The sequence below is a fragment of the Polyodon spathula genome, chromosome 5 (genome assembly GCF_017654505.1).
Source record: "Polyodon spathula isolate WHYD16114869_AA chromosome 5, ASM1765450v1, whole genome shotgun sequence".
In the NCBI taxonomy this organism is placed as follows: Eukaryota; Metazoa; Chordata; class Actinopteri; order Acipenseriformes; family Polyodontidae; genus Polyodon; species Polyodon spathula.
The window spans coordinates 2,144,119-2,159,236 of NC_054538.1; the positions used below are offsets into that span (position 1 = coordinate 2,144,119).

The 15,118-nt window shown below is 36.8% G+C and overlaps 1 protein-coding gene across 2 annotated transcripts; it reads left to right on the forward strand.

The window, feature by feature from the left end:
* The first annotated feature begins 3,007 nt into the window (after positions 1-3,007).
* LOC121315233 (homeobox protein Nkx-2.2a) lies at positions 3,008-12,745 on the forward strand. 2 transcript variants are annotated; one of them, XM_041249279.1, is made up of 3 exons: positions 3,008-3,109; positions 10,520-10,828; positions 11,632-12,745. In XM_041249279.1, the coding sequence occupies exons 2-3, from the start codon at positions 10,570-10,572 to the stop codon at positions 12,186-12,188; spliced, it is 816 nt and encodes a 271-aa protein (XP_041105213.1). In that variant the 5' UTR covers positions 3,008-3,109; positions 10,520-10,569; the 3' UTR covers positions 12,189-12,745. The 2 variants fall into 2 exon arrangements, with proteins under 2 accessions (XP_041105213.1, XP_041105212.1); XM_041249278.1 differs by lacking the exon at positions 3,008-3,109 and having other exon boundaries at positions 9,964-10,828.
* The last annotated feature ends 2,373 nt before the right edge of the window (positions 12,746-15,118 follow it).

Sequence of the window (15,118 nt, forward strand, 5' to 3'; positions counted from 1 at the left end):
CACAGTTTCAGCTTACAATGAGTGAGAAGCGAAAAATTATCTCTCGTTCAGCTAGCTTTAAAGCTAGAGCGAATCGACATAACAAGGTTGTTTAGCAGAACTTTCAAAGCGCGTGTTTTTGCGTGTGAAATTCTGTGTGAAGCTTTACGTTGTTTATTATTATTTTTGTTCACTAATAATCCTGTATAATGAATATTTGTTCATTTTTGCTATTTAAGCCATCAAGACGGTATAAGCAAATACCTAAATACAGTCAACAGTTTGTGGTTGGATTGTTTTCCTACAAATAACACTGTAGTTATTTATTAATTATTTCAAGCGAACTATATGAGTTGTACCGAGTTTGTACAGTACTGTAATTAATTCATTCACTGCAGTTCTTTCAACAGTTTTCATGAGGACATTTAAGTAAAAATAAACTTGTAAGTGAATGAAATACTGTAAACGTGTGAGTTGTGTTACTTCTATGCATGTTAATGTCATGGCTCATTGCACCCGTGATTAACTCGACAGCTTGGATAAGTCAACACTAAACAGCATCCCTGTGGGGTGTGGAGTAAACCGAGGTTGACTTTGTATACATGAATCAGTACTTGGGAATTCTGGCCAGTGATTGGTTAAAACCTCATCATAGGAGCAAATATAGGTAGAACTATTGCCCTAACATCCTTACACCATCAGGCAATAGTCTCCCTCTGACCTGTGATTGGTTCACATCACTGTCAGTCCTGCCCCTTTTCAAAAGAACGGCCTTCATTTCCACTCCTCACAACAAGAGAAAATAGATGAATGTGAAAAGACTGCTGAATACTGATTCTGTGACTCAACAGAAAATGAATGAGACATTCTTGTAAGTGACTCTGCAGCTGATGCATAGTTCACACACCCTAGTCTTGTATCTTGTAAAGCGCTTTGTAATGGTGGTCCACTATGAAAGGTGCTGTATAAACATTATTGTTATGCCATACCAGCGATATTTAAACATATAAAATAGATTGAATACTGTTTCTGTGACTCAAGTCGCTATATTTAAACATTATTGTATCTATATCAGTTATATATTTTATATATATATATCAGCGTATATATATAATATATATTGCAAGTAAAAGTTATCTCTTTATCTAAAGATAATAGGGTATATAATACCAACATTCTTTTATCCCAATTTAATTGGTAAAACAAACGATAAAGTGTAGTATATCAAAGTTACAACATCATTCAAGTCTAAGCTTCGTTCACCGTCCCATCCTATTTAGTTCTCAGTGTGTATATAAATGTGGTATATTTTAGTTCTCCGTGCGTATCATAATGACATAGGGATTATAGATCTAACAGATAGATAGCTAGAAAGAAAGATAGTATCTAAATCAATCCTTCATGACTGAATGCATAAATGCAATGTAATAAATACAATGCAGGCTTATTAATTTAATTTAAATGTAAAATGGTATTGATTTTAAAAACATAGGTTAATAATAGTGTATCAGTCGTAGCATTTGTATTTAATTATTTATATATTTATTTATGTATGTATTATTCAAAAAAAAAAAGTCGTTATTGCTAATGTTTTTTGGACACCAGCAACAAAAACTGTGGTCTTATGTTTTTGATTACGAATGCGTAAATGTGTAATGCAAACCGCACACCACACAAACACACACAAATATATATATATATATCTATATATCTCTATATTATAATCTCCTCATTCTCTCTACTAGGAAATGGCACTATATGGAGATCTATATTATGATATATACTAGTATAACTATATATATTGGACCAAAGGAAGATGATCATAAATGATGCATGCAGAATCACAGATATATTTAGAAATCAAACAAAATGATCCTTTACCGTGTGGATCCCTCTATAATGAGTTATACAAATATTTATATAAATACAAACATGATGAAACCATTGTTCTTTCAACTGAACGTTGACTTTTCTAAAAGTCTAAAAAAATGAAGTCCTCATTGAATATACCAAAAAGTGATTATGGCGCGTTTTAAAAGAAGTTATCTATTGTATTTTAACAGAGCGACACAACCCGCTTTCCTGCGAGCATTGGCTCACCCTCAAAATACCCAGCTCGGTTTAATCCGCTATGCATATTGTTGTGTTACTATCAATTTAAAGGTGCGCTTGAAGATGCCTGGTTATGGACGTTTTTGTCAGATTCTTAACCCATCGCCGAGTTAAAATGCTACCCAAAAAATTGGAAAAAAAAAGCATGCACACCGAAAATAAACATTTAAACAAAAATATAGCAATGGATAATGAATGAATGAATGAATATTACAGAGGAAGGAACTCATCTGACACTTTTAATGAAGCGGGAGTGGTTACAGTTTCTTCAACTTTTTGTAATATTTGTTACAGGTGCAGTATGCTTATCCCTATGGCCGTAACTGAAAACAAAAAACACAATCTGCGAGCTTAATCTCTCATGTGGTTGCTATCAAATGTTACATCAGCGTATCTTGTGTAAACGGGAGTTCTCGTATAAATAACATGTCACATCTGTCTATTTGGCTTGGCTGTTTCTTAGCTACCAGGCGATTTATTAGTGGCAACCTTGTCCTGGGAGAAATAACTAATAGTAGACATCCACTAACCCCCTCTTTCTCTGTGACGTGCTCTACTTCTGCCTTTAATATTGCTTCGGTTTACTTTCTGTGTCTGTGTTTTACCAAAAGATGTAACTGGAGATATAAATGCAAAATAACTGAGTTTTAACGCAGCAGCGAAATGAAAATAGAAAGTTAGGGTCAATCAGCTAAAAGCACCATCAAGAAGAACGGTGTTTGCACTTATGACCAATTTATTGCCGAAGAACATATGGCCAATATTTTGTTTCACGTCATAGCGGAGTAAAACAAACAGATCGTGCAATGTTAGCGAGAGAGCCGGAGCGGAGCCACTTGGACAGCTATGCAAACGCACTGGGACAATATCACGAGAGCTGCACTTGCTCACTGGGTATATAAAGCGAATCAGTTATCTGGTCCGCACGCACTCCTCACTTCCATTTGGAGATATTTCATTAACTCAGAGCCGTCTTAACGCTGGCCACAGCACTTAACGTCATCTCATCAGACACCAGGTGAGCACAATATAGTCCATCTTATTTAACCCTTTACTGTGTAAATTGTGCTTTATTGCATGTTGGTAACGTAAGAGACGTTTAAACACTGCTCGCTTCTTTCTTTCTGAAACGTTTGTTACATTTGCAGTTACAGTTTGTCAGCCCTTCACGCTACAAGAACCCCTTCACGTGTTTCCTGTGGGTTCTCTTTTGCATTCTTCAGTGGTGTACTTATCATGGAAGTATTTGCTATTGTCTTCTGATAATACAATTGTTTATGTTATCTTCCACCCTTCTTTGAAATTTCTTAACGCGTGTGCTGTAAAGAACAAAACTTCCACTCATAGCATTGAATCTGAATCGTTTAAAAACGCTGCCGTGGTCAAATAAAGGATCGAACTACCAAGGATACAAGATTACATAATGCGAGGGTTAAAGTTTTTTTTCCATTCCGTAAAGGTACACTTCTTTCAATGACATTTTCCATCAAAGAAAAAATAATCTGATTTGAATTTTTGCATTTCATATTAACCACGGTGCATGCATGTAATCTTACTAGCAGTTTTACAAAAATGTTTCATACAGTAATATATATGTTTAAAATCACGCTTCCCGTTCTCAGAGGAAGTCCCCAGTCTGTACTTCCAGTCTGTCTGCTAAGATTACCCTATTGTTGCACTCTAAGGAAGATAATTATTGGTCCCCAAAGAAAACAAAAAGGTGGGCTGTTCTCTTAAACCACTTTAATTTGAGTATTTTTAACAGAGCACTGACTACTCGAAAGACAATGCTATAATTGAGAGTTAATGCTTATCCGTGATGAAATTTGTAACAAAGGGAATGATTGTTAAATCACTGATGGGTTCTGTTAACCTGGATTTAAAGTATATACAGTGGGCAGTGCTGTTTAAAATCGTGCGTTATTTATATGCGCACCATTAACATGTTCACCTAAATACTTTGAATTTCACTGCAAGTACCGGCGCGCTATAATCGGTTTCTATTACAGCTGTGTTATCTTGCATGTTGTTATTCTTGTGGCAGTTCATCACTGAGTCGGTAGGGTTCGCCAGAGCATTAGAAATGGATGTTTCACGCGAAGCTGCAACCTTTGTTTTCAGTAAACACTGAATTATAACACGGACTTTATTTGTAATTAGTGTTAAGGAATTTCTCTTTTTATATGAATCCTGACACATTTAAGCATCAGCCTGTAATTGCACAGCAGCTACTTGTATAATGAATGTCAAGCATGTCACAATCACCAGTAGCCGTCAAACTGGAAGGGATTACATAGAATAAACCGTGAATGAATGTTTTAACAGAAACGTAGACTCAAGCAGGTACTGTAACACGCATGAAATTCACCGTTACAAATAAACTAATAGTTTAACAAAAAGCTTCTCCTCCGGGCATAGCCATAACGAGAATCTCATTGTGACATGTTTAATCAGAGGGAAAGGGAAATGAATAAAAGAAAGTCTTTTGCCTCGGGGCGAAAAAAAGCTTTGATTTTTAAACTGGCTACAAATGGCTGGCACGGCAAAGATACCCCTCGGACGATGTAACCCTATTACACACGTTTTACTGAGGGGAGTAAAATAAGAAAGGGTTGGAAAAATTAATAAACACATAACTGTGTGTTTATTTATATACATGTATTTTATTATTAACGTGATCACTTTTATATTATATTGGAGCCCGAAGAAACGTTGTCAATTTCAAACACAAGCACCTCGAGTAAAATGAGGTTACCTCTATCTAAGTCCCACTGTGTGCCTCAGGCATCGTAACATTCTGAATTTCAGCGATTAAACCCTGCAAATCCTCGCTATTATTATAATCCTTTCACTGGCTTTCCTTTTTTTCGAAAAATGTAATATTATTAAATCTAACGCATAAACGGCTAATCTTTTTTTTTTTTTTTTAAGAATAATTGCTTTGACAAATTAACAAGGGTATCAGATATGAAACCATTAACGAGTTGTATGGTTCAATTTGAGTCACACGTTTGTTTATTTTTTGTTTTTTTAAATCGGCTTTCTAAGAAACGTACAATTAGACAAATAAAGGACATGCTAGATTCAAATTTAACATGAACGCAGAACAGTACTTAGTCATGAACACTGAAAAACAAGCACATAGGTGCTCATTGTATTCCAAATGTAACCCCCGTGTAATTGAAATAATCTTCATTTTGCCACGGTTGTTATATAGTGAACAGTGATACAGTAAATACTGTAGTCTACCTTGTGAAGGTTTTGGAACAAGTTAAAGTCGTGGATTACAGGTAACACTATGCTTATTATATTTATATTGACTACATTTTCTAAACAAGGTAGACTTGTATCTGATGTTCCCTATTTCCCTTTGACCTTTCTTAGACACCTTTAATGGCAGATCATGGTGGCTTCCCCATTTCTTATTGCTACACCCAGCCAAACTGCCAGTGACTGCCACAACTAACCTCACCACAGTGACTGTGCTCTGAGCTTCACCGAGCCTCAGCGGAGTTTACAAGGTGCAATACGCTTACAAGATGCAACATGCTTACAGTATCGCACATGCACATACAAGAACACACACACACACACACACACACACATACACACACATGCACACAAACACACTAATACACACAGGCACAAACAAATATACACACATGAAAACACACATACATATACAAACACACGCACACACACACACACACACACACACACACACACACACACACACACAGTTGTCTAACTTTTAAAAAATAAATGATTCCGAAAATAATTTGTCACTGACTGTGTTTTTTTTTTTTTTTTTTTCGGGGGGGGGGGGGGGGGGGGGTGCTCCGCTTTTACTTACATGATTTTATTTGTTTATTTTAATGGGGGGGGGGTTCCTCTTTCTTTCCATGCTATTTTGCTATTTATGTATTCTATTTTTCAAATAAAGCAACTCTATCAACATACTAAGAGCGCCAAATCCTCGGTGTAATGTATAATTCACTATACACATTAATAGATACCGAATAAATAGTCAACATATTATTATACGTTTTTTGATATGTACTTTGGTTAATGCTAAATGTGTGTGATTTTTTAATTATTATTATTATTATTATTATTATTATTATTATTATATTATTATTATTATTATTATTTATTATTATTATTATTTTATTTCACCAAAGCATGCATATGATAGTTTTTTACCCAATCAACCCTTATTGTTCATTTACACCGTGTGATTGGTCTTTTAATGAATATGTTTTCCCTCTCAGTTTTGATGCGTAAAACATAAAACGTTTAACTTTAATTGAGAAACTGCAACAACATGCAAATAGAGTGCTTTTAACTTCTCCCTGCTGACTGAGTTATTTTCAGACAGCTTCGCCACAACATCTCCTGACAGTTCTGGTGTAGGCTATCTTTATTGATCGTTCATTCATCAAACAAACTTCGTGGAAAGACGAGAGGAATTAATCTAGCACGAGACGCTTTATTTACCGTCCGTCTCCCTCGCTGTTTCCCACGTTTCACTCAGCATAGGCATATTTTAAAATGTGCAAGGCTACAAAAGACCAGTGAAGAGGGGGGGGGGGGGTCTCCATTTCCGTAGCAGTGAAAAGTGAACCGTCCTGTGTTTGAGGTACCTGTAAAAGTAAACAGGTAAGCACGAGTAGAGGGCTCTTCAAGTGAAGTACAGCCACTTGCGAGCTCTGCACATTTACTTCTTCTGTTCAACCCCCTTGTTCAATTGTTCAAATACACCCCCAATAAACACACACACACACACACACATACACACACACACACACACACACACCGCCATCATCACAAACACCAAACGCTTCCTCGGCAGGGATTACGATTTAGTAAAAGGTCACTTACTGACTTCAGATCCCGCCTGAACTTGCTTCAGATCTCCGGGTTTTCACATTGGAGCGCCATAAGGTTTGAGACTCCTTGACAGCATGTATTTAGTGTTGTTGTACAATACAGTCACCAGACAAGGTGACATTTTGATATCTACCTAAATTAGTAATTTTGTAACGATGGGATAACAGCCGCAAACAAGTATAGCACACAAAAGCTTGTAAAAATAATACAACAGTCTAGTCTATATCTTAACAGGGGCCAAAGATGTTAACTTTAGAAAAAATGCTTTATTTGTGAATCCTAATTATAAACGAACTATAAAATTCGAAAATCATTTATTTTGCAAGACGTACGGCTATATTAAAACCTTTGTAAGTGGTCTCGATAAGTAACAATTCGAATGACTACACGTTGAAGGTCAGGCAATTCGATCACACAAGCTGCGGTTCCACTGTACTCTTTCCCTGTACTTTTCAATGGGCTATTGTCACCCTGCTAGACAGCAGCGTGATTAATTCTGCAGTGACCCTCAGATTCGCTTCGGAAAATATTTACCTATCAGGTGGTCTATGCAAGTAGTTCAAACAGACTCATCAAAGGTAAAAAGTAACATTCTTATTCAAATCAGGTAAAGGCTCGTTTAAAGTGAATACAAAATATAAAAAAGAAGTCAAAGACTGGTTTATTAGTGATGCAAATATCGTTCATTTTACAATAAAAGCAAACATAACGGTACAGTTTTTATAATTAGGCATACTGAAAACAAAAATTCAACATACAGAAAGAAGGAAAAAACTTAAAAAACACAGTATTTAGGTATTTAGTATTAATAAATAATAATAATAATAATAATAATAATAATAATAATAATAATAATAATAATAATAATAATAATAAAAAGTTAAGTTGTATGGATGGTTGTATTAGCATGTGTTTATTTTTAACTAAGTGTTTTTTTTTTTCTTAAACAGAAAGCTAATAGTCTTAAGAACATGTGTTAACACAGAATGCGTTGAATTAAACACAACACGATTTTAGTTACATTTAAAGCAAGCGATGTTACCCTAAACAAGCCTCCTGTTGTCTTTTATCGAATTCATCATAACACGCACTCTGCCTGATGATATACCATGTGTATCTGTGGCTCTATCTACGCGGATAGACACAGGTGTAAAGAAGGTAGTAAAACATTGCATTATCAGCTTCTATGTATTTATTAGTTTTGTGAACTGCATTGCCCATTCAGACCAGGCTAAAGTGTTTTGACACAATCCTTATCGCTGTGGGGAGAGTGAGGAGATGGAGGAGTGTCCTTAATATTGTGGAAGGATTCAGAAATGAATGAAGAGATAGTCCATTGAAAGCAGTTGAATGCCATGACAACTCGAAACAACCTCAGATTTATTCCAAACAGTTAGAACACATTGTACGGGGGCGTCAATCATCTATTATTTCGCCCCTGAAATAAATGCAGAAACTGGGCTTGGACAAAGGCTTCCAACAGGAGCCGGGCATTTGTCTACATTTCGCCCATTGTCCGCAGCTTAGCAATCGGTTTGTATTTGTGTTTGCCCGGGTCCGACCACCGACCACCCAGGATGCGCCGAGGACTTACTAAAAACCTGCAACATTGTCACCCAAATCACATACTGGATGGGAGGCAGGGAAGCGCAGAGAAAGGGAGAGACAGAAAGAGGGAGAGACGAATAAACTGATCAACAATAATACATTGCTTTCTTGCTAGACAGGAGGCAGCAAGGGTATCCCACAGGCTATAGCAAATAAAAGCGGCTAAGAGAAAAAAACTGAGTATTTAAGAAACTGTGCATTAGATCGGGTGTTGGAAATTGAATACAAAATAAAAGGGAATATATATATATATATATATATATATATATATATATATATATATATATATATATATATATATATATATATATATATATATATATACACACACACACACACACACACACACACGCACACTGTTTTACAGTAATAATTAGTTTAGGATGTCGATTCCGACGGGGTGGAAAATGATTCAGTTGGACTTCAGGCAGGAAACTTCTCTTCCCTGTACAAAACAGATCCATTAAAAAAAGACGATTCGCAATGTAGCTTTTCCAATAATGAAAATAGTTCGCATTTAAAATGTGGGTAGTTCCATCTGTAGTCAATAGGCCTGTAGTCGAGCGACACTGGACTATTTGACACATAAATGAACGGGTCCAAAAAGAAAAGAGGATGTTTTTTCAAAGACTCTTGACAATGAACTGTTGGGATCTCACGCGCATTTCGTTCATTACAGAGTATGGCATATTCTAGAGGTGTATAAATATATCCATCCATTATCATTCCGCTTCTCCTGGTGAGGGTCGCGGCAGGTGTATAAGTAGATACTGTATATGTTTTCTTATTGATTGAAACGTCTACGCGGGTAAGACTGAAATGTATTATACAACCATAACAATCAGATTATATATAGCTGATGCACGAAGTAAACTAAACTAAACACCACACACACACACCACACACACACACACACACACCACACACACACACACACACACACACACCACACACACACACACACACACACACATTATACTGTTATATTCTAGTACTATTTAGATTGTACACGTAAAACTAGTAAAATAATACATTGCATAATAAATTACTGTATTTGAGCCTCCTCTTTCAAGCATTAGATTTACAGTCAGCAACCACCTTTCTTTACTACCAAACACAAGTCGATGACTTAATGTTTCATTTATACCTCTTGCCCTGAGCCGAAACCAAAATATAGACCTAAAAGGTTTACATAAATTGGTCTCTTGCCATTTTTAAACAATAGCATTTGGTTTAGGCGAGCATCAATGATTGAAATGAACAGATTTGAAAACGCTTTCAGACCACAGTTTAGCCCCAGCTGCCAACAGGCAAATTTCTAGCTTATTGCTTTATTATTTTTTACATCTGTGGAGAGTATTAACGCAAATGCTTTTCAGGGGCAATTTGTTATAACGCGCTTTCGAGTATGCAGAGTATAAAGCTACTTGCAGCTCCTTTGTATGTAAATAGGGTGTAAAAAGGCCCTCCCCGTGTTTGTAATTAATTGACACGTTATACCACTCATCACGTTCTGAAGCACCAATAGTAGAGGCTCGGATCTCCCCAAAACCCACAATTTCACATCTGCAAACACTGTCTTCATCCACTTGACTCCCAAGACCCGCCCACACGTGGCCAACCTTTTGCGTTTTTGATGCTTTTTCACTGCAGGTTCATGTGTTGAGAACAACCTTATATGGACGGATCAGTGCAGTAATGGCTTATTTCCTCCTCGCGCCCGTCAGTAGCACAGTTTCCACGAGCCAGATATAGTACACTTGAGGCACTTTGGCACTCTGCCTGGACTTCCAGAACTCACTGCACTACTTTGAAAGCCAATGGTTAGCAACTGTACTGTATTGATTTGCTTCAACTGTAGCTAAATCTAGAAACAGTATTTAACTGATCCCTTTTTTCTACACTGATTCTGTTGTTTGCTTTGAAACAGCGGATTGCCAAACTGGTGCTGCAACTTTCCTGCATAAATTTAGCCCGAATATGTCGTTGACAAACACAAAGACGGGCTTTTCTGTAAAGGACATCTTGGACCTCCCTGACACCAATGATGAGGACGGCTCTGTTACAGAAGGGGCAGAGGAAGATACAGAGGGGTCTGAAGCAACCAAAACGAGTGGAGTTCTGGGGCAGAGCCCCTTGGAAAACGTGCAAACCCTTCCGTTAAAGAACCCATTTTATGATAATAGTGATAATCCTTACACAAGATGGCTTGCCACTACAGAGAGCATTCAATATTCATGTAAGTACTACTGTTGCAGCTTTTACAAAATCGAGCTGATTTTCCTTTTAATCGGCAGAGCAATTTTTATTAAAGCTGTGATTGTTATTTGTTTTTTAATTTTGTGATATATATACACACATGAATATTTGGATTTTTGTTCATTGTAATTTCTAATCATAATATATGCTAACAAGACAATGTCTATATATATATATATATATAATTTCTTGAACCCGTATACAACGCCTTTTCAACGTCATTAGATCGTTTGAATTATTTTATAATACCAAAAAGACATCTTAATGAAGATAACCTTCTCTTATATCAAACTTAAATGATATATTAGTGGTGTTTTTATTGTTATTTTTATGTTGCTGAGTTCTTCAAAAGTAAAATATCTCAGGAAAACAAATGTCTAAATTATATCTATTAGCAATAAATGTGTTGTGTGTATTTAAATAACAAATATCATATTGTATCTCTTTCTTTATAAACCAATCCACGCATTTTACGAAGAGAGGGTTTGTTAAAGTTGTACCAATGCCTGCTAGTTATTCCGATGGGAACACATTGAAGTTTGAACCCATTACGTGTTAATTATTTATCTACCGCACTGTGCTCTTCGTAAATGCATCTCTTTGTTATATACAGACTACTGCAGTGTTATATATTGTATTGTGTTATTTTTAAAGATCCACCTTCGTGGAAATTGTATGTTATCAATTTACTGCATCTATGTAAAACAGTGACGTTGTTACTACACTTGTATAGTAATTCCATGTGTGTTTCGTGTTTCAATTTTCCTTCAATTCTTCACACAGTGCATGGTTTATCATCAAACTCCCAACCGCAGGACTCATCTGCCAAATCCCCAGAACCTTCTGCAGACGAATCGCAAGACAATGACAAGGAAACTTCAAGCAACGGCAGTGACTCTGGGAAGAAGAGAAAACGGAGAGTGCTGTTTTCCAAAGCTCAGACCTACGAATTGGAGCGGCGGTTCAGACAACAGCGGTATCTTTCAGCACCCGAAAGAGAACACCTTGCTAGTTTGATTCGTCTAACACCGACTCAGGTGAAAATCTGGTTCCAGAACCACCGGTACAAGATGAAGCGGGCCCGAGCAGAGAAAGGTATGGAGGTGACCCATCTCCCTTCCCCGCGACGGGTGGCAGTGCCCGTCTTAGTCAGGGATGGCAAACCGTGCCATACGCTCAAAGCGCAGGACTTGGCAGCCACTTTCCAGACTGGAATCCCCTTTACGGCATATAGCGCCCAGGCTCTCCAGCATATGCAATATAACGCCCAGTACAGCTCCAGCACTCCCCAGTTCCCCACGGCACACCATTTGGTGCAAACTCAGCAGTGGACTTGGTGAACTATATATATATACAGACTGGTGCGGTGTGTATATTAGGGACGTGTTAATGTAATGAAAACGACTTTTGCATTCTGCAGCTTGATCCGTACGACCATTTTATTTTGGTGGTGTTTCGTGCGTCATGTTTACAGAGTTTTCGCCATGAAAGCCGGGTCCTGCCTCCTGATTGGAAAACTTCAATGCTCTTGTGATTTTTTTTTTTTGTACAGTATGATTGTGTGTTGTAGAATATGTTTATTTTATTTTTTGTCAATCGTGTATAAAGCACGTGCAGAAACCATTTTTAAATTATAGAGATTTTTTTGTTTTAATTTCTTGCTTATTTTATATGGAACTTAAAGAAAATAATATTTATGGCCATGTATAAAATCCTGGCAACTTTTAGTTTATTATATTATTTTATCCTGATTTTTGTAAATATGTTAACGTAATTGTTCCCAAGCAGATCAACTTCAAGGCGTTTAATTGGATGTGTATATTTCCCAGAAGAAAACGGTGGAAAAATTCGTTTCGGTTTAACATTCTATAGCTAATTGTGTGAATAATCCCGAATTATCGCGTTGAGGGCTGGGGTGGGGGGGGGGGGGGGGGGGGGGGGTGGGGGGGAATGGAATTTTCGATTTTATAAGAATTTTAATAAAAAACACTTTGTGTTTCAGAAACTACGTTTTGGTTGGGTCTATTGACTGCAGTCTTAAAGAAGTAACGAATTGCCTTTGAAATAACAAAAAGGCAAAACCATTTTCTTTCTTTAAATGAACATTTATTTAAAATACTATTTATTTATTTATTTATCTGTTTGTTTGTTTGTTTATTTTCATGTTGATGCTTGATTGTTTTAAAATGTATTTTTAATTGGGTAGGCTATACACAATGTTGATTAGGTGTTATACACTCTATGCACATCGTAAAGCGAAGTATTTGTGTCATGCACGGTGTAAGATGCTTTTCGTATTATTTTTTATGTGTAGCTACTTAAGAGCTTAGTTATATAAAGTCACTTGTGAAAATGAAAAATAAACCCCACTCATTTAATGTAAGAGGGCTTCTTCAGCCGAGGCGCTTTAGATCCCAGTGCAATCTTAATGGCTTCCACTTTGAGGTCTTTGATTTGCATCGGAAATCCAAGACGTTTCACTCGTGTGTGCTTTTAGCAGCTGGAACATATAGAAATGTGATTTTAAGATGTAACCAATTTGGCATTCTACAGAGCATCAAATCGACCACAGCAAAATGTGAAACGCAACACCGATTGCTTCTCACCTGAATCGGTTACTAATCAAAGGGAAAGAACACGTGTAACATCACAGCAGTCTTTTGCATGAACATCCGCTCGCGACACGGTTGTTTTCGTTTAATTATGTCGTGATCTCCGGATGAAATGTGAAATTAAAAGGAAATTGTTTTATAAAAATAAACAGTACTATAGAATTTTGTTTGGTTCCGGCCAATCTATCATATGCAACCTGGGACTATATTCAACGTACTCAGATTTCTAGAAATAAATGTTAGGAAACTGCACTGCAGATCAGCATGATTATTGCAGTTAACCTAAACCATTCTGAAAATCTACACTAGCGCACCATTGGAGCAGTTCACGCACAAGAACACCAGCAAACACGATATGGGTATCTAGCAAACTTATTGCTGACTGTCAGATGTATTTAACATCTACAACAAACATGGTTATCTTTAACAAAATATTCAGTCGGTCCCAGCAGAGAAATGCTGCTAAAACAGATATTAGCTGCCATAGTCAGTATCACTGAGCTAACTGGTAAATTGAGGAACGTTTCTAATTATTTACAAACCGCTGTCATTGTCAATATCACCGAGCAGACTGATACGTTGAGAAGCATTGCGAATTATTTACAAGCCGCTGTGTCCTGTTCGTTGGGGAACAGCAATTCCTTTTCAACACAATACAGACGGTGTGTGGTGTTTTAAAGACTGCCTACATTCATATAGTTCTTCAGATATTTATATGTATTCATTTTATAACAACATTAATACAAATTCAAACTTTAAAACCTGACTGTCTGTTATAAAGCATACATGCGTTAAAATATTGAAGCAGAATTTACCGAGATATTCGATTACCAAAGAGTGTATTTAATTGACACCTTGACCCAAAACAATATTGATACCTTAGACACCATTTATTTATATAAAAACGTAACAAATTGATGTATATGCATAGTTGTGAGTTATCATAGTTCATATTTTATTGTTAAATGTATCTTAATTGTGAGATACATACATACAGATAGCTAGATAGTGGATAGATAGATAGATAGATAGACAGACAGAGATACTACAGTTTATCTGTTATCTATTGCGAGTTCAATTATTAGAATGCTCTGATGTGGGTGCGTAAAAGGCTTAGACATGACACGTTTTTGCTGCAATATTTTTTTTAATGCATTTCATCTTGCTTCATATAAAAAAGGAAAGAATTGCAGCATTGGACAGTTTGATTTCCTTGCATTTGCATGGGGGCGGCTGAAACTGTTGCAGTGGGACCATTTAAAATCTCATTAAGTCAATAAAACATGTTGATTCCTGTGTGTCCCTAACCTCTTTAGCCTTATATTTCACACGATGACTGGGCAGTTTTGTAGAGTCTATCTTTGCACAATATACAGTAGACAAGACAAAAACAGCACAAAGGATGGAGGCCGGTAGTTAAGGATGTTGGAGGCGTGCATATTAAGGAGTTTCAGGGTGTCTTGTTGCTATTCAGTTGTTTTATTTGCAGCAGTGCATCTCCGAGTCATGGAGAAGTATCCTTGGGTTTTGTTGTGCCTGTCAGTTAGTACCATTGTGATCCTTGCTGTACATGGTGTATTCCATATGGACAGCTGGGCTAGGGGAGGGAGAAAAGGAACCCTCACAAAACCCAAATTGTGCCTGGCTTTCAAAAACAG